Below are 25887 nucleotides of genomic sequence, written 5' to 3'. Positions count from 1 at the left end.
AAATACTCAGACCAGCCCTTCTGGCACCAACAATCATGCCACGTTCAAAGGCACTCAAATCACCTTTCTTCCCCATACTGATGCTCGGTTTGAACTGCAGGAGATTGTCTTGACCATGTCTACATGCCTAAATGCACTGAGTTGCCGCCATGTGATTGGCTGATTAGAAATTAAGTCTTAACACACAGTTGGACAGGTGTACCTAATAAAGTGGCCAGTGAGTGTATGTATAGCGATTATATAAAAAATAATAATAAAATATGTAATATATATAATAAATATATGTAATATATTTAGAAGATATATGTAATATATATACACATAAAATAATATATATATATTTTATATGTAAGATATATAATATATATATAGCCATAATATATATATATATATATATATATATATATATATATATATATATACATACATAAGAGATATATATATGTATATATATATATATGTGTGTGTGTGTGTGTCACTGACATGTGTGTGTGTATATATATGTATTTATGTACGGTATGTACTCTGTGTGTATATATGTACATATAAAAAACTAAATGAAATTAAATTTGTGTGTTTTGAAGATTCTTTTGTTTTAAAGCGATGTGTACAGTGTTAGTTTACAATGCTATTTTACCATGAGCTTTTACATGGAGAGAACTGCTCTATGTAAAACCTCATGTTAAAATCGCATTGAATATGGATGTCATACGCATGTCATATGGATAAATCACACTGAAATCGCATTACACTCGCATGACAATCACATAGAATCGGTCATCCTGAAAACAGACCGTTTTTTAATCGCAAGTGGCTATGAGCCCTTACAGTGATCGCTTCGATACGAATCAGGACCAGGGTAGAAATCTGAAAATCAAGGCACTTTGGGTAATTGGGACATGTAAGCATATAAGGTGTTATTTATTATATTAGGCACTTTTCCTTTTTTTTTTTAATATGGAACCTCTTTTTAAGCCTAGATGTTTGTGTAGCACCTTTTTCCAAAGGGAATTACATTTTAGCAGTTTTTTTTATAGCAAATCAATAGCTCTTTCAGAAGCTGTATGGTTTCCTATAGATAGACAGCAGACTGATTAACCCATTACTACTTCATCTACAGTGGTTCTGGCTTCAGCTAGTAGGGAGGGATTCCAAGAGTGATCGGGCTCCAGTAAATCTTAAACATTCTAATATTTAGTCCTTACATTATCATTATCATCACGAGATTGCATAACCAGTTGGTCTGAATAAAAACCACGTATCAACAGTAAATATATTTCAGAACTATAGAAAAAAAAGATGCTGACCCCACATCTGAAATTCATACATTGATCTAACACCGCTAGGCAAAAAAATTTCCAAACTGAACATGAGGTTTTTAGTTTAACAATCTGATCAGACTGTATGAAGCCCACTGCCACGTCAAGGCAAACATCTCTGTTTTGGTAACAATCTATATAATCCACCTTCTACATATTTGGGTTCATGTTCAGTTTTGTAAAAAAGTTTCAGAGCTGCATTAGATCATTGTATGATTTTCGGATTTTCAGTCCATTTTCTTTTTTCTACAGTTATAGTTAATATATTTCAGTAACAATTTATGCCCGAGGTCTTACTGTGAAAACAAGAATAAGGAACATTGAGGCAGTCTTCTCAGCCAGTTACGTTTTGTCTAGACAGTGATTGCATTATGTTGTCCTCTGCCACCCTGAACAAGCCTAATTGAACCAGATAAGCAAACATCACATGGTGTTGAATGATGACCATAATATATTTCCTGGATGAAAAGAGCCAAAGCAGCGCCGGTACAGAAAAATAGAATGTACAGTTTCATCTAGTAAACAGGCAGCAGTTTGGAAATACACAGTAAAATTGTTCTGCCAATGTATTATCATACCTCCTATTACCAGAGTACAAGAACCTTATAGGTTGTAATTGAGCAAGAGTGAAGTAATGTAAGAAGGCAGAAGAGTGCTTTTTCAGTGGGAATCTAATGACACGAAGTCAAGGAAGGGTGCTTGAAGAAAATGGCATTGAGCTGTAGAAATCTTCTTTTAAATGGTATCGGACTAGAAATTGCTTTCGTGGGTGGCAGGTAATTTAGAGTGAGTACAAATGAAACAGCTAAGAGGTTGAATTGGTTATAAAAATGAATTACATGTGATGACCTCTGAAGATTCGTTGTACATATATACAATGTACCATGTGTATATATATACAGTGGGTATGGAAAGTATTCAGACCCCTTTAAATTTTTCACTCTTTGTTTCATTGCAGCCATTTGGTAAATTCAAAAAAGTTCATTTTTTGTTCCTCATTAATGTACACTCTGTGCCCCATCTTGACTGAAAAAAAAAACAAAAATGTAGAAATTTTTGCAAATTTATTAAAAAAGAAAAACTGAAATATCACATGGTCATAAGTATTCAGACCCCTTTGCTCTGTATTGAGTAGAAGGAACCTTTTGAGCTAGTACAGCCATGAGTCTTCTTGGGAATGATGCAACAAGTTTTTCACATCTGGATCTGGGTATCCTCTGCAATTCTTCCTTGCAGATCCTCTCCAGTTCCGTCAGATTGGATGGTGAACGTTGGACAGCCATTTTCAGTTCTCTCCAGAGATGCTCAGTTGGGTTTATGTCAGGGCTCTGGCTGGGCCAGTCAAGAATGGTCAGAGTTGTTCTGAAGCCACTCCTTTGTTATTTTAGCTGTATGCTTAGGGTCATCGTCTTGTTGGAAGGTGAAGCTTCGGCCAAGTCTGAGGTCCAGAGCACTCTGGAAGAGGTTTTCATCAGGATATCTTTGTACTTGGCCGCACACATGTTTCATTCAATTGCAACCAGTCGTCCTGTCCCTGCAGCTGAAAAACACCCCCATAGCATGATGCTGCCATCACCATGTTTCACTGCTGGGATTGTATTGGGCAGAAGATGAGCAGTGCCTGATTTTCTCCACACATACCGCTTAGAATTATCACCTAAAGTTCTATCTTCATCTCATCAGACCAGAGAATCTTATTTCTCAGTCTGGGAGTCCTTCATGTGTGTTTTTTTTTTTTTTTTTTTTTTTAGCAGACTTTATGCAGGCTGTCATATGTCTTGCATTGAGGAGAGGCTTCCGATGGGCCACTCTGCCATAAAGGCTTGTTGAGGGATGCAGTGATAGTTGACTTTGTGGAAGATTCTCCCATCTCCCTACTGCATCTGTGGAGCTCAGCCACAGAGATCTTGGGGTTCTTCTTTACCTCTCTCACCAAGGCTCTTCTTCCACGATTGCTCAGTTTGGCTGGACGGCCAGGTCTAGGAAGACATCTGATGGTCCCAAACTTCTTCCATTTAAGGTTTATGGAGGCCACTGTGCTCTTAGGTACCTTGAGTACTGCAGAAATTCTTTTGTAACCTTGGCCAGAGGTGTGCCTTGCCACAATTCTGTCTCTGAGCTCCTTGGCCAGTTCCTTTGACCTCATGATTCTCATTTGGTCTGACATGCACTGTGAGCGGTGAGGTTTTGTCTGCCTTTACAAATCAAGTCCTATCAGTTTACTTAAACACAGCTGGACTCCAATGAAGGAGTAGAACCATCTCAAGGAGGATCACAAGGAAATGTGACTTAAATATGAGTGTCTGAGCAAAGGGTCTGAATACTTCTGACCATGTGGTATTTCAGTTTTTCATTTTTAATAAATTTGCAAAAATTTCTACATTTTTTTTCAGTCAAGATGGGGTGCGGCATGTACATTAATGAGAAAAAAAAGTTAATTTTTTTGAATTTACCAAATGGCTGCAATGAAACAGAGGGAAAAATTTAAAGGGATCTGAATATTTTCCATACTCACTGTATATATATCCAAAGATGGATTGCTATATGTTGTTCAGAGCATAAACTGCAAGTGAAAAGGATGATGCATAAAGGCACAAATACACTTATATACTACATAGAAATGAGTCTACATTTGCAGTAGTTGTATGAAAATCCTCATTGTGGTAGATGTTGATGTAGTGTGTTTTAAATGTTTTTTCCTACTCTTTCTAGGTAATAAAGGCTGTGGAGTGTGGATTATGTCTTCAAGCCTTCCTCACATCACTAGCAACCAAATAGGTCACAACAGCATTTATGGAGTTGCTGTTTTCTGTCGGAAAGATGATGCTAGTGACTATCCTGCTAACCAGGCGGGAAATGAAAATTTTAATGATGAAGGGGAAGCAGCAAGCTGGGAAAATGATTTAGATAGTGAAGATGACCGCTTCTCATCACGGAGGCCAATAAATGTAGCACTTGTTGAGTCCAACAGTATTAACCACAATGGAGGTGAGGTGGAAAGCGACTAGATAAATGTAAATGATTTTTCGGTTGTACGTATTTTTCAGAGCAATTTTATTGGAAAGTATAGTAAGCAAAGGGCAAATATTTATTTTATCCTACATGGTAAGTAAGCGTGGTGTAAGACTTGCTGACTTTACAGGGACTACAGAATCTAACAGTATCCATTAGATTAGTACAATTTTAAAACATAGTTCAATAGGAAAGACTCACACTACAGGATAATAGCAAATAATTCATTAGCACTTGACACTACCTTACCTTTTTACTAAGCACTGTATAAAGATAGACATACACACTTAAAGAGGACAGGTTAGATGTGGGCAGTTTTTGGCCTTCTTGTATATACCGTATTTTCCAGTGTATAAGACTGGGCGTCCATTTCCAGTTAATATAAGACTACCCCACTTCCGGTGTTTGTTGCACTGTAATATGCATGACAGCGCGGCAAACACTGCTTCTGATCCCCGCCAGTCAGAGAGCCACAGTTCCCACGCTGTCAGAAGAGGGCATGAAGCTGACAGCTGAGGGCTGCAGCAGCTCACAGCTGTGAGTTTTGTCTGGTTGGTTATCAAAAATAGGGGTGAATCCACAGCGTTTTTTTTTTTTTTTTAAACTACCATATTTATTTACAGCTAAGGAGCGGTTGATTAATACTCCCATCCGCCACTCCTGCTCTCACTGTAATTAGCGGCTGTAGGTGTCAGATGATGGGAGTGGTTGTACCATCAGCTGACACCAGTGACCGGAGGTAAAATTTATACCTCCGATCACAGGATCACAGCTGCGGGCTCATGCTCTCTTCTGACAGCCTGGAAACCGCGGCTCTCTGACCGGCGGGGATGATTTCACCGCTGATCAGAAGCGGTGTTTGCCGGGCTGTCAGAAACTAGACAGCGTGACAAACACCCGCTGTTCGGGCAGCCGAACCTGAACAGTACGGAACTTTAGTGTTTGGATTCGCCCATCTCCACTCCTGAGGACTGAAGTGAAGCGACGCAGGCTGCTCTCTCTTTTTTTCCATACCCCGAGCGTCCCGGGTGCCTGCAGCTTGCTTCACTAAAGACAATACCCGGCGTATAAGACGACTCCTGACTTTTGAGAAGATTTTCAGGGGTTAAAAAGTCGTCTTATACGTCGGAAAATACAATATATATTTTTTTCTTAAATCCACTATATGGTTCCAGAAATATGAGCTTTTATTATTTATTTATTTATTTTATTTTTAATTTTAATTTTTATGGTCTTTACAAGTGGGATGGTGCTCACTGGGTTATAAGACATGCCCCAAACAATCCTGTAAGCCATGCCCTTTTGGTAAAGACCATAACAATTAGCACTTAATAAAAAGTTGTGTTATCTCTGGAGCCATATGGCAGATTGACAAAAAATAACCAAACATAATACTCGTGAGACGCGGGAATAAAACTATACACATTTGAGCTATTTACAGGTCCTCTTTAAAAGGGGGTTTCCTGTTTCATATAGCAAGCCCTGCACAGTCAGTTTCAACCTGAGAAGTCAATAAAATGACATGTAGTCTAGGCAATTGTACGATAAGTGAGCTAAACCCCTCTACATTTGTGTTGCTGATGAAACTAATTGTAGTTTTCCACAATTACCGTCATCCATCTGGAGCCCACAGAGCACTGCTTAGATGAGATACAATTGTATCCACTTTTTTTAACACAGCCAATATGCTACAAACATGCTTTTTACTTCCCAGTCTTCTGGCTCTGGTCTTGTTAAATTCCTCAATATATTGCTCTCGTAGGCTAGAGATGAAAGTTACATTATTATAGGACAACACATGATTGAAAGTGGCTTGCAAACCAAGTATATGACATAATGAGTAATAATAACCTCTTGATGTTGCAATTTTTGTTTCTCCTTTTTTGCCTGAATTTTAGTAAATGGTGTTTTTGTCTTTTGCAGCTGCGGGGCTCTACATTAAGAGCAGTGAAGCACTGAATATTGTAGCTAATGCTGTACATGCCAACCATGACAGTGGAGTGGCAGTATTTCAGAGCACTCAGCTTGTACGCATTGGCAATAACAGCATTTCTTGCAACAGACTGACTGGTGTCCACGTGGAAACAGGCTGCAGAGTGGAGTTACGTGGAAATGGCATTTATGACAACAGAAGTCATGGCATTATCTCCAAAGGGGATGGGACCATCATAGAGAATGATATCATAGGAAATCGTGGTTGTGGCCTACAGCTCATACAAACTGCTGACATGAAGGTATAGTCCTTGGGATCAGTCAGTTCTCTGATAGGCAAGACAATTCTGAGGAGGTTATGAACACCTTTAGGCTATGTGCACACGCTGCGGATTCACCTGTGGGTTTTTCCGCGCGGATCCTGCGGTTTTCCCCTGCGGTTTGACACCTGGACAATGGAACAGGTGCCAAACCGCTGCGGAATCCGCAGAAAGAATTGACATGCTGCGGTTTGTAAAACACAGCAAAACCGCGCGGAAAAAAACGCAGCGTCGGCACAGCGGTTTTGAAAACCCATAGGATAACATGGTACTGTACCATGTGTGCGGAACTGCTGCAGATCCGCTGGGCCAAAAACGCTGCGGAACCGCAGCAGAATCCACAGCGTGTGCACAATACCCTCAGAGTGGCGGAGAGTTTGTTTTTCTTAAAGGCATGCCTTTTTGTATTTGGGTTTCATGAAGAAATTTGGACAGTGTGGCTTCTACATCCCATATGTATTTCTGTGCATAGTAGAATGCAGAATGAATAAAAAGTGAAATCCATCAGAGCGCTTCTAACAGCAGGGTCTGTAATCAAAGTTGTCCATATCCTTTAGAATTCTGAATACATGTATTGGTAGCTTCTGATTACTGCATGTTTATTCAGTGTCTGTAAAATTCATCCATGCAGTTGCCAAAAAAATACTGTTGTACATTGGGTTTCACTTTTTCTTACTTGCTCAACAAGGTGGCTGGATCAACAGCAAGGATTGTAGTTTTTCAATGAAAGAGGTGTGACCCAAAATGTGACAAAAAAACTGCCCCAATCAATAGTGTAAACTTTATACAGTCTAAGGACTTGGATATCATTTTATTTTTTAGTTAGAAACATACAGGTCTGGCAAAAATAAGAGACCACCACATCAAAACCCTGTCATGGGCAGCCCATTCTCCAGACCTGAACCCCATTGAAAACCTCTGGAATGCAATCAAGAGGATGATGGATAGTCACAAGCCATCAAACAAAGAAGAACTGCTTAAGTTTTTGCGCCAGAAGCAGTGAGAGACTGGTGGGAAGCATGCCAAGTCACATGAAAGTGGTTTTTGTAAATCATGGTTATTCCACAAAATATTGATTTCTGAACTCTTCCTGAGTTAATACATTAGTATTGTTGTTTCTAAATGAATATGATTTTGTTTTCTTTGCATTATTTGAGGGCTGAAGCACTGTTTGTTTGTTTGTTTTTAATTCTGACCATTTTTCTTTGTCAGAAAAAAAATATAAAATTTATTGCTTGGAAATTCGGAGACATGTTGTCAGTAGTTTATAGAGTAAATGAACAATTTACATTTTACTCAAAGATATACCGATAAAGAGAAAAATCAGACAAACTGAACATTGGGAAGTGGTCTCTTAATTTTTGCCAGAGCTGAATAACCAATTGCATAATGAATGTGAATCATGCCACGGCATCAAAAATACCCACATACAGTGCCTTGCGAAAGTATTCGGCCCCCTGGAAATTTTCAACCTTTTACCACATATCATGCTTCAAATATAAAGATATCAAATGTAAATTTTGGTGAAGAATCAACAAGTGGAACACAATTGTGAAGTTGAATGAAATTTATTGGTTATTTTAAATTTTTGTGGAAATTCAAAATTTGAGAAGTGGGGCATGCAATATTATTCGGCTCCTTTAATTTAATACTTTGTTGCACCACCTTTTGCTGCGATTACAGCTGCAAGTCGCTTGGGGTATGTCTCTATCAGTTTTGTACATCGAGAGACTGAAATTCTTGCCCATTCTTCCTTGGCAAACAGCTCAAGCTCAGTGAGGTTTGATGGAGATTGTTTGTGAACAGCAGTTTTCAGCGCTTTCCACAGATTCTCGATTGGATTCAGGTCTGGACTTTGACTTGGCCATTCTAACACCTGGATACATTTATTTGTGAACCATTCCATTGCAGATTTTGCTTTATGTTTGGGATCATTGTCTTGTTGGAAGACAACTCTCCATGCCAGTCTCAGGTCTTTTGCAGACTCCCAACAGGTTTTCTTCAAGTATGGTCCTGTATTTGGCTCCATCCATCTTCCCATCAATTTTAACCATCTTCACTGTCCCTGCTGAAGAAAAGCAGCCCCAAACCATGATGCTGCCACCACCATGTTTGACAGTGGGGATGGTGTGTTCAGGGTGATGAGCTGTGTTGCCTTTACGCCAAACATATCGTTTGGCATTGTTGCCAAAAAGTTTGATTTTGGTTTCATCTGACCAGAGCAACTTCTTCCACATGTTTGGTGTGTCTCCCAGGTAGCTTGTTGCAAACTTTAAACAACACTTTTTATGGATATCTTTGAGAAATGGCTTTCTTCTTACCACTCTTCCATAAAGGCCAGATTTGTGCAGTGTATGACTGATTATTGTCTTATGGACAGACTGTCCCACCTCAGCTGTAGATCTCTGCAGTTCATCCAGAGTAGTAATCATGGGCCTCTTGGCTGAATCTCTGATCAGTCTTCTCCTTGTTTGAGATGAAAGTTTAGAGGGACGGCCGGGTCTTGGTAGATTTGCAGTGGTTTGATACTCCTTCCATTTCAATATGATCACTTGCACATTGCTCCTTGGGATGTTTAAAGTTTTGGAAATCATTTTGTATCCAAATCTGGCTTTAAACTTCTCCACAACAGTATCACGGACCTGCCTGTTGTGTTCCTTGGTATTCATGATGCTCTCTTTGCATCAAACAGAACCCTGAGACTATCACAGAGCAGGTGCATTTATACGGAGACTTGATTACACACAGGTGGATTGTTATGAATGAGTCACCGTAGGAGGCAAAAACAGAAATACTAGCTAAGTCCAGAAAACCAGAGAAGTTGGCAGCTATCGGATTGCAGACCCCTGAACCTAACAACAACAACTAGCAGTAGCCGTGGGGGGTTCCTACGGTGCCCTAGACCCCTCGATCACAGCTGGAGAACTACATAGCCTAAAGACAGAAAGGGAAATCTAAACTGCCCCAGAGCAGACCCCAAAGCAATAGGCAGCCCCCAACATATAATGACGGTGAAGCAAGATGAAAAAACACTCACACAGATAGAAAGATAGGCTGAGCAAATGATGGGGCCCAAGCTAACTAAAAAGGACAGAATAGAAAAGCTGCTGTCTGCAATCCGCCAAAACCCTCTCAAAAACAAGAGCCAACAGACTGATAGGGAAAAAAGCCCTGAAGACACTAGGCTTCAAAAAGACTATATCAGTACTCAGGTATTTTCTGAAGACAGAGCAAAAAGGAATTCAGCTCACCCAGCAGGGGAAGGCAGAAATCCAGAAAAACAAGGCAAAAGAAAACCAAAACACAAATGCAAAAAACAGAGCCGAAAACTTAGCTTTTGAGGAGCAGGAATAAGACTGGTCTCCTAGAATCCCTCAGAGAAATCACCCGCAAGGCAGAAGGGTGTCAGCTGCCTTATATTCAGTCAGCAATTCCAGTCACCCAGTCATCATCATTCTGCTCAGGTGCTTTGTAATCAGCCTCACCACCTTCCTTCACCAGAAGAGGGAGTTCATCAGACCTCAAAGGTGAAGGGGAAAATGAACTCACAACATGGATTATATTTATCATCATTAGTCATTTAGGACAACATTGGATCATTCAGAGATCCACAATGAACTTCTGGAGTGAGTTTGCTGCACTGAAAGCAAAGGGGCCAAATAATATTGCACGCCCCACTTTTCAGTTTTTGAATTTCCACAAAAATTTAAAATAACCAATAAATTTCGTTCAACTTCACAATTGTGTCCCACTTGTTGTTGATTCTTCACCAAAAATTTACATTTGGTATCTTTGTTTGAAGCATGATATGTGGGAAAAGGTTGAAAAGTTCCAGGGGGCCGAATACTTCCGCAAGGCACTGTAGCAAATCTGAACCACTCCAGAATAACACAGTATAAACAGGAGGATAGCTTGGAGTTTAATTGGTTAAAAAGTATGTTTTATTAACTACAAAAAATGTTGCATAGACAAATAGTATATAGAAAATACAGAAAAAGACAGACCATTAACAATCGCTGACAAATTATTTATATGTAAGCAGATATCGGATTATACTCACTAGGTGTTTGCAATGTCCCAAAGTGGTGACACAATGGTAAAAAAAATCCACAATTAGATAATATAATTTTGCTCAAAAATAAAAGGAGAGACCACTTTACCCATTAATAGTCAGCTAGACTTGTTACCAAAGAAATTGATGTCCCCAACGCATGTTTCGCTATTTAAGTATTGAGCTTTCTCAAGGAGAGTTGGTAACAGCAGTACCCACCAGGAACTTTATGTATCCATGATAACAGTCACATGATCGCAGACAACACATAGATGCAGAGAGATACTTAGAAACGCGCAAAGGGCTCACATCGATCCCATAGGGGACTTTAAAGGGAAGGTAAATACACTACTCAGAAAAATAAAGTGAACACTAAAATAACACATCCTAGATATCACTGAATGAAATATTCCAGTTGCAAATCTTTATTCATTGCACAGTAGAATGTGTTAACAATAAATCATAAAAATGATCAATGTAAATCAAAATTAATACCCCATGGAGGTCTGAATTTGGAATGATACTCAAAATCAAAAGTGGAACATCAAATTACAGGCTGATCCAACTGCAGTAGAAATGCCTCAAGACAAGGAAATACTGCTCAGCTCCTGTATGACCACCCTAGAACGACTGGGCATGGTCCTGATGAGGTGGCAGATGTTCTCCTGAGGGATCTCTTCCCAGACCTGGATTAAAGCGTCAGTCTACTCCTGGACAGTCTGTGATGCAATGGAAGGAGACATGATGTCCCAGATGTGCTCGATGGGATTCAGGTCTGGAAAACAAGCAGGCCATTCCATAGCATCAATGCCTTCAACATGCAGGAACTGCTGACACAGCCACATGAGGCCTAGCATTGTCATGCTTCAAAAGGAACCCAGGGCACCTGCATATGGTCTCACAATAGGTCTGAGGATCTCATACTGGTACACAATTGAAGTCAGAGTATCTCACTAGCACATGGAAGGCTGTGCGACCCTCCAAAGAAATGTCTCCCCACACCATTACTGACTCACTGGCAAACCGGTCATGCTGGAGGATGTTGCATGCAGCAGAACGTTCTCCACGGCGTCTCCAGACTCTCGCATCTGTCATCAGTGCTCAGTGTGAACCTGCTCTCATCCGTGAAGAGCACATGGCTCCAGTGTTGAATCTGCCAATCTTGGTGTTCTCTGGCAAATGCCAATTGTCCTACACAGTGTTGGTCTGTAAGCACAACACCCACTTGAGGACAGGCCCTCATAACACCCTCATGGAGTCTTTTTCTGACAGTTTGAGCAAACACATGGATGTTAGTGGTCTGCTGGAGATCATTTTGCAGGGCACTGGCACTGCTCCTCTTTTTCCTCCTTGCACAAAGGAGGAGGTAGTGTTCCCACTGCTGGGTTGTTGCCCTCCTACAGCTCCCTCCACGTCTCCTGGTGAACTGGCCTGTCTCCTGATATCTGCTACGTGCTCTGTACACTGTGCTGACAGACACAGCGATCCTTCTTTCTACAGCTCGTATTGATGTGCCATCCTGGATAAGCTGCACTACCTGAGCAACTTCTGTGAATTGTACTGTAGACATCGCCTCATGCTACTGTAAATGTAGGAATGAGAGCAATGACAAAATGCAAGTGACCAAAACAACAGTCGAAAAAGATGAGAACAGAGAAATAGTCTCTGGTCACCACCTGCATAACCACTCCTTTATAGAGGTTGTCTTGCTAATTGCCTATCATTTCAACCTGTTGTCTGTTCCATTTGCACAACAGCAGGAGAAATTGATTCACAATCAGTGTTGCTTCATAATTGGACAGGATGATTTTCACAGAAGTGTGATTGACTTGGAGTTACATTGTGTTCTTTGAGTCCCTTTATTTTTTGAGCAGTGTATAATACATGTAACACATTAAACTGCACCAAAATACAAAATACCCAAATAAAGTGCAACAAATCGCACAATGACAGGTAACCATTATTTGAATAACATTGGAAACATAGTAACATTATCATTATTATAATGTATATCCATGCAGGTGATCTGTTAGTAGGTGCTTCAATTTGTGATCCATGATGTGTGATGAATTCAAAATACGGAAAGAAGGAAAGTCCCAGGAAAGACTATTAATAGTTAATTACCTGCAAATACAAAGAAAAACAATTAAGACAATGAATAAAAATAGAAAGTAGCAGGATAGTCCACATAGACTATATCAATAAACAATTACCTATAAGAGAGGTACAAAACTAAGGCCCCCTTCACACATCAGTTTCTTTTTAATCGGTCACAGTCCGTCGTTTTTTGAAAAAACGGATCCGGCGAAAAATTGATGTGTCCATCGAAAAATCGTACAGTGACGGATCCGTCGCTGTCCGTCGTTTGCTAGAATCAAAGTGTATATATATATATATATATATATATATATATATATATATATATATATTATATATATGTGTGTGTGTGTGTGTGTATATATATGTATATATATATGTGTGTGTATATATATATATATATATACACACATGTAATTGAGACACATATATATATAGTTATAGTTCATAGAGTTCTACATAGCATAATAGCCGATAAATCAATTGCCGGCTTCATTAAAATCGTTGCCGAACCCGACATGATGTGACACATGGTTTTGGCGGAGGAAATTGCACGGGAACCCATGCAATTTTTTCCTCGATCAAAGCCTTAAATTTAACTCCTAGAGTTCCAAATTTTTCCTAGCACAAACTACTAAATTGATTAAACACTGACATAAATAAATCATTTTGATATGACATGGTTTACTATATGTAAACCATGTGTCACATCATGTCGGGTTCGGGAATGATTTTACTGAAGCCGGCAATTGATTTAGCGGCTACTATGCTATGTAGAACTCTATAAAATATAAATAAATAAATATATATATAATATATAATATAATGTCTCAATGACATGTGTGTGTGTGTGTGTGTGTGTGTGTGTGTGTATATATATATATGTATATATATATATATATATATATATATTCTTTCGATTCTAACATGTCAGTGTGATTTTACTGTACGGCGCACTGAATTGCCGGCTTTGAAAAAACGGATTCGTTGAAAAATGGTGGAAACGGATGGAGAAAATGATGCCACGGATCCGTTTTTTCGCCAGATCCGCTAATCAACGGATTGTGACTGATGGCAAAAAAATGATGTATGAAAGTACCCTAACTGATTCATTTTATCCCATAAGAGTCATAGTGCCCAAAATAGCAATCCGGTTGGTCTCCTGTTGCACAGGGAGGGTTTTTTTTTTTACATTCCCCCCATGTGGATTGCATCAAGACTTATCTTAAGAGATTTGTGATCACTATTATGAAAAATTTGGAAATGACGGGGGATTGTCTTCAATTCTAAAATATCGCCAATGTCTGTCACATGCTCACACATCCAGACTTAGTTCCCTTGACGCAAGACCTAAGGTACATAAATCAGGGCAACTACAGGTAGCATAGTAGTTCACATTCGTGGTACTGCATGACATGTGATGGTTAATATGGAAAAGTTTCTTCCCATCAGCTGGGTCGAAGATGGTGCTGCGAAGAACATTTGGCGCAGACAAGACATTGGCCACATGGATAACATCCCAAAATCAACCTCCTTGAGCCAAAGGGATTCAGTTTCTTTAGAATATAATGAGTTTTCACTAGGATGTCTTTTACGTTTTTACAGTGCATGGGTGACATAAGGAGTAGTTCAGCAAGAAAAGATCCCAAAGAAGGTTCCGTTTTAAGTATGGGCCAATGTTAGTCCAAGATTGCTCTCATTAATCCATTTATGATCATATGTTGAAGTGAACCGGATTGTATAATCTTGATTCTTTTTCCAATTCTGCTGGTACACCAGTTGTTTTTGGGAAGTGGACTTTCCTCTCTTATACCCATTCTTGATACACCGCTGTACCCCCTCTGTTCAAATCTCCTCCTAAGTAGAGATGAGTGAACATCGTCGGCTCCCTCCTTATTTGGCAAGCTACTGCGCTTACTGAAGAATCTGCATCAGGAACCCGGATACCTGGAGCGCTCCCCATGATCAGCTGTTCGGTACTGCAGGTGTCACGGCTATCTGACAGTCACAACACACAGGCTTTCCATGTCACACAGCTGCGACACATGCAGCTGCAGCGCCAAACAGCTGATCATCGGGAGCGCTCCAGGTATCCGGGTTCCCGATGCATCCTCTTCGGTAAGTTCTGTAGCTTGCCGAAAAAGGAGGGAGCTGACGATGTTCGCTCATCTCTACTCCTAAGGTCCTCAGGCTGCACCTAAAATTTATCCTCAGTTGAGCAAATCCGCCTCATCCTGAGGAATTGTCCAACTGGGACATCCCTGATAGTGGTAACGTGAGGAGCAGATGTTGCATGTATTAGAGAATTGACAGATGTAGATTTTCTATACTGTAGACATCAGTCTTTATAGAGGAATCTTGGTCCACCTCAAGACTGATGTCTAAAAAGTCATTTCTACGAGCATCACAGTTGTAAGTCAATTTAATATTCAAAGGATTAGTATTCAATTGACTCACAAATGAATCAAGCTGCTGCACTGTCCCCTATTAAAGTATAAGTACATCATCAATATATCTGAGCCAGCTCAGCACTGCTCAATGGCTCGCACCCCCTCATCGCCAAAGATGGTCCTCTCCCACAATCCCAGGAAGAGATTAGCATATGAAGGCACCCAGGCCACTCCCCTGGCTGTACCATGCCTCTGTAAATAAAATGAATCTTTAAAAACAAAAAAATTATGGGTGAAGACAAAGTTCAGCAGATCAAGAATAAGATCAAATAGATTTGCTGTCCCGATTGTCATTCTCTTTAACATAAGATGATAATGTTTCCACAAGTGGTCTTAGGTAGAAATCAATAAATCTACTGGGTCACATAGACCTTCAATACCTGACACAACAAGACGTCCAGAAGGGTTGACAAGATCTTTGTGGACCTTATGGAGGAGGTACAGCGTAGGGATCTAGGGGAACCTGACAGTAAGGGTCCCGTTACCTTTAGCGATGCACCAGCGATCCCGACAACGATACGACCCGGTCAGGATCGCTGGTGCATCGCTAAATGGTCGCTAGTGAGCTGCTAAACAGGCAGATCTCACCAGCGACGTAGCAGCGATCTAGCAATGCTCGGCGGTCATTCTTACCTGTCACACACGACTTCCGCCTGTGTCCATGCGTCGCTAGTCGGCGCCAGCGGGATGCCAACGAGGATAAAATGGCTCACGACATTCCAGCGCGATCAGCGATATCCAGCGGGGGGGGGGGGGGCGGTCGGAGGTAAGTGTCACATGTCGCTACAAAATCGGTGAGTGACGCTTTAGCGAGATCGCTAGCGATCTCGCTATGTGTAAAGCCCCCTTTAGTCCATTAAATATCTTCTTATCAATAATGCCTTCTTGAGAGGCCCTAATGAGAATAGCTTGGAGTTGGTCCGAGAAGGAGGTTACCGGGTTGGAGGACATCTTAGTATATGTATTTGTGTCTTTTTATTAACAATATACTTCCCATTCATATTTAACAGTGGACCAAACAACAATGTTGCTTCCCATGTCCGCTGCCCTATATATTACATCATCATTTGACTATAATTCACGCAGATAATGTAAATTATCATATTTCTGTCGTGTGGATAAAAGTTTGAAATCATCCAATACCAATTTAGTAAATATTTCAATAGAGGGACAAGAGGGGAAACCTTGTTTTTTTTTTTCATGATATACTGTGTAAACCTACCTTGGGCACCTGATGTTTGTTCCCTAAGAAGTTTGTTGCACACAGAAGGAACTCATTGGTAGGATAAATTCTCATTATCTACATGAACGTTGTTTGGTTCACTCACTAAAGCAAAAAGAAAGGGTCAGTCATCAGTGGGAGATTTGGGAGACTTCTGGATTGGCGATAGCTCACACTTAGGATAGTTTTTAATATTTTTTCCTGGTTCTTATGGTCTTCTCATAATCAGATTGGTCAGATTTGTATACAAAAATGTTTTAATAAAAGCTCCTAAAGCTCATCCCCCCACTATCCTTTCTTTCCCTCTCCTATAATATCCAATTTGGAATTAGTTTATACTAGTGGTTTTGATATAATTGTGTAAACAAGTTTTTTCTGTTTTTAAGATTTTTTTGATAAAAAAATGTATTGTTGTAAAAAAAAAAGCAAAGCCCTGATCCCAATCCTATTGAAAATGTATGGGCAAAGCTGAAAAGGCAGGTGCGGGCAAGGTGACCTACAAACCTGGATCAGTTACACCAGTTTTGTCAGGAGGTATCGGCCCAAATTCCGACCAACTATTGTGAGAAGCTTGTGGAAGGCTATCCCAAAAGTTTGACCCAAGTCATTCAGTTTAAGGACAATGGTTCCAAATACTAATGAAATGTATGGAAACTTTTGACTTTGCAGTAAGTAATAAAAATTCTTTAAATCATTCTCTCTCATTATCCTGGCATTTGGCAAATATTAATAATTATGGTAATCCTAAGTGACCTAAAACGGGAGAAGTTAATTCTGATTTCATGTCAGATATTGAGGAAAAACATGCATATGTGTCTTTTTATATAGTGTATGTAAACTTCTAGTTTCAACTGTATTATATATACCTTCCTTTTTAAAGTCCCCTATGGGATCAATGTGCATGTGCGCGATTCACCTGCTTGTGTCTCAGGGCATCTCTCGGCATCTATATGTTATCTGTTCATGACCGGGAGCCACGTCAACCAGCCTTGCGCCTAGACATGAGCATTGACTGCCTGATGGCTCCAAGGTGGCTGGATGGCATGCCCTGTCTCCCTCAGTCCCATTGTTGGAAACGGGCCACTTTACCACTATCTTATGACCGCTACCATGGATACATACAGTACATAAAGTTCCTGGTAGGTACTGCTGTTACCAACTCCCCTTAAAAAGCTGAATACTTAAATAGCTAAACATTATTATTTATTTATATAGCACCATTGATTCCATGTTGCTGCACATGAGAAGGAGTTACATACAAATTACAGATATCACTTACAGTAAACAAACGAACAATCAGTCTGATGCAGAGGGGGAGATGACCCTGACCTTGCAAGCATACATTCTACAGGATGGTGGGGAAGGAGACAGTAGGTTGGGGGGTTGCAGCAGCTCCAGTGATGGTGAGGCGGTAGCTCCGGTAGTGGTGAGGAGGCAGTGGGGTCATTGCAGGCTGTAAGCTTTCCTGAAGAGATGGGTTTTCAGGTTCCGTCTGAAGGATCTGAATGTGGTTGATAGTCGGACGTGTTGGCGGCAAAGAATTTCAGAGGAAGGGGGATATTCAGGAGAAGTCTTGGAGGTGGTTGGATGAGGAGCGAATAAGTGTGGAGAAGAGAAGGAGGTCTAGGGAGGACCGGAGATTACGTGAAGGAAGATATCGGGAGATTAGTTCAGAGATATATGGAGGAGACAGGTTATAGATGGCCTTGTAGGTCAGTATTAGTAATTTGAACTGGATATGCTGAGGGAATGGGAGCCAGGGAACAGATTTTCAGAAGAGAGAAACGGAGGAGTAGCGTGGAGAGAGATGAATTAGTTGGGCAGCGGAGTTGAGGATGGACTGGAGAGGTGCGAGGGTGTTAGCAGGGAGGCCACAGAAAAGGATGTTGCAGTTGTTGAAGCGGGAGATGATGAGGGCATGCACAAGTATTTTAGTAGATTGAGGGTTGAGGAAAGGACAGATTCTAGAATTATTTTTGAGCTGTAAGTGACAGGAAGTAGAAAGAGCTTGGATGTGCGGTTTGAAGGACAGGGCAGACTCAAGGGTTACTCCGAGGCAGCGGACTTCTGGTACGGGGAAAAGCATGATGTCGTTAATTGTGATAGGTCAGGTAAGGAAGAAACATGCTTTGGGGACATCAATTTCTTTGGTAACAAGTCTAGCGGACTATCAATGAGTAAAGTGGTCTCCTTTTATTTGTGACCAAAATTATATGATATAATTGTGGATATTTTTTGACCATTGTGTCACCACTTTGGGACTTTGCACACATACCTAGTGGGGATCTATTCTATAGTCTGAGGAGACTCTGTTCTCAATTGTAGTTTGCAGACCGTAGGGGACCTGTCCTTTTTTGATCCAAATCTTGGATCAAACTCACCAACTTTATGGGTCCATTAACCCCTTTACCCCCCCCACCCCACCTAAGGCTGTTTGCACCTAACTGACCATGCCAAATTTTACAATTGTGACCACTTTATGAGGTAATAACTCTGGAAGGCTTCCCACTGATTCTGAGATTGTTTTCTCGTGACATATTGTACTTCATGATAGTGGTCAAATTTATTCAATATGACTTGTGTTTATTTGTTAAAAAAACGGAAATTTGGCAATTTTCAGACTTTTAATTTTTATGCCCTTAAATCACAGAGATATGTCTCACAAACTAGTTAATAAATAACATTTCCCACATGTCTACTTTCCAGCAGCACAATTTTTGAAACATTTTTTTTTGTTAGGAAGTTAGAAGGGTTAAAAAGTGACCGTCTATTTCTCATTTTTACAACATACTTAACTTTTTTAATGGACCACATCACATTTGAAGTGACTTTGAGGGGCCTATATGACAGAAAATACCCAAAGTGACACCATTCTAAAAACCACATTCAAAAGTTTATTAACCCTTCAGGTGCTTCACAGGATCGAATGGAATGTGGAAGGAAAAAATGATCATTTATTTTTTTTTCACAAAAATTTTACTTTAGACCAAATTTTTTTTTATTTTCACAAGGGTAAAAAGATAAAATGGACTCCAAACTTTGTTGTGCAATTTTTCCTTAGTATGCCGATAACCAATATGTGGGGGGAATACCACTGTTTGGGCGCACATCAGGGATCGGAAGGGAAGAAGCGCCAAATGACTTTTTGAATGCAAAATATGCAGGACACCATGTCACATTATGAGAGCCCCTGATGTGACTAAACAGTGAAAACCACTCACAAGTGAAACCATTTTGGAAACTAGACTCTTCTAGAAACTTATCTAGGTATGTTGTGAGCACCATGACCATAGGTGCTTCACAAATGTTTTCAAATTTACTGACCAAGCACTGAATAAAAAAAAATAAAAGCATGTATGAAACTGACTGTTTTTAGCATCTAAGAAGTGTCACTGACATCTAAATTGGCCCTAAGGTTGCACTGTGCCAACAAGCATGTCTGATTGGACCATTTCAAACACCTTTTATAATGCCTAAATTCAGTCCGTACCCCATAGACAGGTGCATGTTAGTTCTTTAAGTCCCTGTATAGAAAAAGACATTGGTGGATGCTTCAGATGTGCTATACCATTATTTAGAAGTACTTTAGTGTATTTAATCAAATGTTCAGAAAACCTTGGTTCTGTCTATTTTTGCGTGCCATCCAGTAACGTATATAGATACCACAGCTCATCTGGGAGCATACATGGATAACAAATTTCACAGCAGAGTATGCTGTTTTTTAATACACTACCCCACATACCTCCATAAAATGGATTGCTGCCCATATGGGTGCAGATTTTGAACACTAATGTAACGATAACCGTTGCTAATAATCGCTTTCCTCATATTGTATTTAGGTGACCAGAAACAGGATTCAGTCTCTTCATGACTATGGCATTGCACTCCTTGATCAAACCAAAAGTCTTGTGCACGAAAACCTCATATTTCAAGGCAAATCCGGACAAAACATCTTGCAACAAGTGTCTAACAATGAAGACTGCATAGTTCAACATAACAAGCTGCTCACTTATAAGAAAAAGTAGGTATTCTTGTGCCTGGTGTCGTAAAGTGTTTTTGGATTATTATTATTTATTATTATTGTAGCACCATTTATTCCATGGCGCTTTACATGTGAGGAGGGGTATACATAATAAAAACAAGTATAGTAATCATGAACAATACAAGTCACGACTGGTACAGGAGGAGAGAGGACCCTGCACATGAGGGCTCACAGTCTACAAGGGATGGGTGAGGATACAGTAGGTGAGGGTAGAGCTGGTCATGTAGCAGTTTGGAGGTTACTGCAGGTTATAGGCTTGTTGGAAGAGGTGGGTTTTCAGGCTCTTTTTGAAGGTTTCGATGGTAGGTGAGAGTCTGATATGTTGTGGTAGAGGGTTCCAGAGTAGGGGGGGATGTACGGGAGAAATCTAGTATGCGATTGTGAGAGGAGTAGATAAGAGGGGAGTAGAGAAGGAGATCCTGTGAAGATCTTGTGTTGCGTGCAGGATACATTTTTGGATAGATTTCTATGTTGACCGAGGACCATTCCCTTCAAAATTCACAGGATGCATTACTAGTTTCACATTTTTACCAGCACAGCAATACTTAGCCAAGCACTGTGCAGCAAAGAAAAGTTCAAGCAACTGTTTCTTAAGATTTGACGGGGGTTTTAGACATCAAACTCAAACTGATAAATGTATGGCATATTCTTATGATAAGATGGAAGTACGAATTTAATCCTCCACTTATTGCATTCAGTGTTGTACAGAGCAGGTGTAGAGAATGAATGAACATCATTATTAATTAAATTCTTAACTCTTGCAGGCCAGATGTTACATGGAAGTTAGAAAACCCACCCGCGAGGCCATATATTGAAGGATGCACGAGAGGCGTCTCCAGTACTCAGAGTAGTCAGAGGGTTGCTACTGTCACAACCAGGATTGCAGCAAGGGTGGAAGGACGTTGTCACAATAATGGCAGCATCTTCTGTTCTATCCTTTGACTACTAGAAAATGCTTATGTTTTACTTCAAAAACCACTGAAAACCAATCCTTCATTACTATCTCATCAGCTGCTTGCGATAAGGACATTAGATTAGATGGATGAGACTAATTCCTACCATAGTACATCTAGTCTGTTAGATGCAGCATTCTAACTACAGTTTCATGATACATTTCTGGCGGCATTATTCACCTAGAGGCTTTAATAACAACTTTAATTTGCTGGATGCCAACAAATAGGGTACTTATGAACACTTTTTTCATGTGTAATAAATATAGTAATAGACCAGCTAAATTTGGATACAATCTATTTATTCTGAAGCCTTTATACAATAATCGTACTTTGTCAGGAGTCCATCTCTAGCTATATTAAACCTACATATTCCTAGTGTTGTTTATGTGTACCCTCGATGACAAGTACAAAGGCCATTTTATTTGCAGGACTGATACTCACTACCAGTTGTAGATGATCACCGGCAGGAAATAATATTGATGACAAAGTCATATGTGCCATATAGAATTACATTTATTGTTTGTATAATACTTTTTTGGAGCAAAAATGAGAAGCAAAATATAATATCTAATTTTGTTTTGTTGGTACTGCTTTTTGGAAGACATTAACATCTACATGCCAATTGTGTATTCAGAGTATGGCACCACCTAATTCACTTATTTACAGGTACCTACCGTACATATCATGACATCTGATGTCACAGCCTTATTTATTATAAGGTGCAATAAATGGGAATCTATAGATATTTCTCTGTACAATTGTATGTCAAATTTCCTTTGTGAAAAGATTGACTGTAATAGATTAAATGGCGGTTTCATCTATCATCAGCATTATAGTCCTCATAGGGTGGAAAAATTAGTTCCATATCAAAAATTTCTACGTCTTTAAGCTAATGCACTGAATATTCTAGAACACAATACTGGTTGTATTTGATAATACATTATAGCTAATGTGTCTCATATCAGGATAAAACCATACTATAGCAAATCCAAACCTCCATTATAACCGGTTATGACACTAGGCCATGATTGTTATAAAGCCCCAACTATTTTGAGTACTCAGTCGAACAATATCAGGACATATTAAAAGTTTAGTTTTTCAGATCCTAGTGAAATTATTAACTAATTCTACAATAATAGTATACATTTGGAGAAGTGAGTTTAAATAATGCAATATTGTTTAAACTAAAGAGACAAGGAAGATACTTCAAATGCCAAAGTACAACCCCAATTCCAAAAAGTTGGGATGCTATGTAAAATGTAAAGAAAACACGAATGCAATGATTTGGAAATCTTTTATAGCCATATTTTATTCATAGCAGAACACATATCAGAAGTTGAAAATTAGACATTTTCTCCATTTCATTCTCCTTTAGAAATTGAGACTCTCAAAAAAGTTAGGACAGGGTTAACGAAAGGCTGGAAAAGTAAGTGGTACTAATGAAATAAACAGCTGGAGGTTCAAATGTCTATGAAGTCACATGCCACATGCTGTGCATTAAAAGAACATGTTAGAGAGGCAGTCTTTCAGAAGCAAAGATGGTCAGAAATTTACTAATCTATGAAAAATTGCATCTAAAAATTGGGGAACAATTTAAGAAAAATATTCCTTAATGTAACATTACAAAGACTTTGAATATCCCACAATCTATTGCACATAATAGAGATTCTGGAGAACTCTATCTGCACAAGGAACCCTCAGGTGGCACTATTTTAAAAACAAATGATATCACCGTGCAACCCACACATATAAGTTTATAAGTTGTAGAACTTTCATGCTAAGAAGAAACCATATATGAACATGATCCAGAAACACTGCCGTCTTCTCTGGGCAAAAATACCTTAAAAATTGACTGAATAAAAATGGAAAACTGTTCCTCATAGGACAATATTACTCTCAACAATTGGTCTTCTCACTTCCCAGATGTTTACAGACTGTTACACTGGTAGATGTGACCCTGTCCTAACTTTTTTGAGATGTGTTGCTGCCATCAATTTCTAAATTCATTTTTTTTTTCAAATTAAATAAAAAAAAAGTCTAGCTTTCAACTTCTGATATGTGGTCTATGTTCTGTTGTGAATAAGATATGGCTATTAGAGATTTCCAAGCATTGTATTTTTGTTTTTACATTTTACTAAGCGTCCCAACTTTTTGGGAATTGGAGTTTTACATTAAAATAAAGACAGATTAGTTTAAGGGAAGGCAGCAGCACAGGCAGTTTGAAAGTGGGGTGGCACACCTAAGGACTCGATCCTACAGTCACCAATAGTTGCACGCCTCTAATGCCTCGATCCTACAGTCACCAATAGTTGCACACCTCTAAGGACTTGATCCTACAGTCACCAATAGTTGCACGCCTCTAATGCCTCGATCCTACAGTCACCAATAGTTGCACGCCTCTAAGGACTTGATCCTACAGTCACCAATAGTTGCACACCTCTAAGGACTTGATCCTACAGTCACCAATAGTTGCACGCCACTAAGGACTTGATTCTACAGTCACCAATAGTCAAAAAAATTAGGAGAGTGAAGGAGCACATCCAATGAAGTGTAGGGGTTGAATAAAAGGTTCATGTCACTGGATGTGCTGTCTCACTCTCATTATTTTTTGACTATTGGTGACTGGTAGATCAAGTCCTTAGAGGCACGCACCCCCTCTCCATATTTATTTTTCAATAAACAGATTAAAATAGAGCAGTACTTTACAAAGTTTCTTATGTTCGCCTGTACTGTTGATTTATGCAATGTTATCAGAGAAATCTGATTATTTTCCACTTATGAGTCAGTTCTTCCCCTCCTCCCTGGACAGACTCCTCATTCACTCTTGTTCAAGACCAGATGAACTGCTAGTACAGTGAGGAGTCCGGTTACACTTTCTATGTTAGTGTATTGAGAGCGGAGGAATAGCGTGAGAAGAGGCAGAGGGAGACAGTCTTTTATCTCAGCAAGAATTGGCTTTACATCTACTCTGCTCTTTGGTGCTGTATAATTTCCTCCATGTTGTAGCTATTTCATTCTGAGTGTCAGCTAACGAATGAAGAGCAGGAATCGAACTCTCTGTGATGTGTGTGAGAAACGTCATTGCAGCTAGTCTCCATGCACTCAGGCGCCTTATAAATGATGAGAGCAGGGCAGGTGAAAATTCATAATGTAAGTCACGTAAAGACCAGAAATATGCAAAAAGGTACAGTTAGGGCCCCGTTACACGTATCAATGTCCCAGCGATCCCACCAACGATCCGATGTGGATGGGATCGCTGGGACATAGCTGATCCACATAGACAGACCCACCAGAGATCAGGACCAGCGAGAATGCTGGTTTCCAATGTAAACAGCAGGTATCTAAGAGCCGCGCGGCTCTTAGTTACCCGCTGTTTACCTAGGAAACCAGCTGGTATCCAAGGTAAACAGCGGGTAACTAAGCCGCGCGGCTCTTAGATACCCGCTGTTTACCTTGGAAACCAGCGTCACTGATTGTTGCTCTCCCGCTGTCACACGCAGCGTTGAGTGCTGGCCAGCAGGAGACCAACAATCAAAAAACGGCCCAGGACGTTTGAGCACAATCAGCGATACCCGGCAGGGGGGCCGGTCGCTGATCCATGTCACACACAGCAATATCGCTGTGGCGTCACAAAATCAGCAATCTTGCTGTGTGTGACGGGGCCTTTACCCTTTAATTTTACATTGTAGACAGACTTTCCCATTACTGAGATAGGAGAGAGCAGCTGCTACTGATAAGACTATCTGTATAGGAGGGGGAGGAGGTCTGCCTCTAGCTCCTCCCATCTACATAGAATTATATCCCCCAGGAACTGACCTCTCCTATCTCAGTAATGGAAAAGTCAGTCTTCACTAAATACAGGTTTTACCCATGGATTGAGAATTTTCATAATGATCAATTTTGGCAGATAAAGAAGTAGGTTTCTCTGATAAGAAAAATTACAAAGTTGCTTATTTTCATGTGGACTCTTGATTTATGAAATAAAAATTAAAATGACAGTTACTCTTTAAAGAGAATCTGTCATCAGGATTATGCATGTTAAAATAACGTTATGGCCATAATGGTGCTATTATAGTGATTGAACAGATATCTTCGGTGAAGAAATCTGCAGCCTGATTGCTGTTTAATCATCACTGGAAGTTTGGGTTTCAGCACCTGCTCAGATCTCAGCTCAAACTCTGCGCCATTTTACTGAATACTGCCGAGAGATCCATCTCTGAAAGTGCCGCATATGGTTAGGATGATACTGGCACAAAATTTAAAACAGGAAGAAGATGGAGATGGTAGCAGAGGGTCCAGGGCAGAGCGGAAGACTCTAAACACCGTACCGGACCAATGTGCCGAAAGCTTAGAAAACCCAAACTTCTAATTATGATTAAGCAACAAACAGGTTGGAGATTTCTTTACTTAAGGTATCTATTGAATCAGTATAGCAGCGACATTATGGCCATACCTTTATTTTAATATGAGTACCCTGACACAAATTCTT

The 25887-nt window shown here is 39.9% G+C and overlaps 1 protein-coding gene across 2 annotated transcripts in view; it reads left to right on the top strand.

Annotated features, from left to right (window-relative positions):
• The window catches only part of FBXO10 (F-box protein 10), a 199492-nt gene extending 177272 nt beyond the window's left edge, over positions 1–22220 (top strand). For both annotated transcript variants that reach the window (XM_073549669.1, XM_073549668.1), the window contains 4 exons: positions 4032–4307; positions 6255–6565; positions 20243–20424; positions 21210–22220. In XM_073549669.1, coding sequence (XP_073405770.1) covers positions 4032–4307; positions 6255–6565; positions 20243–20424; positions 21210–21387 — 947 coding nt within the window. In that variant the 3' untranslated portion in view covers positions 21388–22220. The remainder of the gene's footprint in view (positions 1–4031; positions 4308–6254; positions 6566–20242; positions 20425–21209) is intronic.
• The last annotated feature ends 3667 nt before the right edge of the window (positions 22221–25887 follow it).

The sequence above is a fragment of the Dendrobates tinctorius genome, unplaced genomic scaffold (genome assembly GCF_039654945.1).
Source record: "Dendrobates tinctorius isolate UK_male_01 unplaced genomic scaffold, ASM3965494v1 ptg000160l, whole genome shotgun sequence".
Lineage (NCBI taxonomy): Eukaryota > Metazoa > Chordata > Amphibia > Anura > Dendrobatidae > Dendrobates > Dendrobates tinctorius.
The sequence above is the reverse complement of the archived record's forward strand: the minus strand, read 5'-3'. Positions and strand labels throughout refer to the sequence as shown.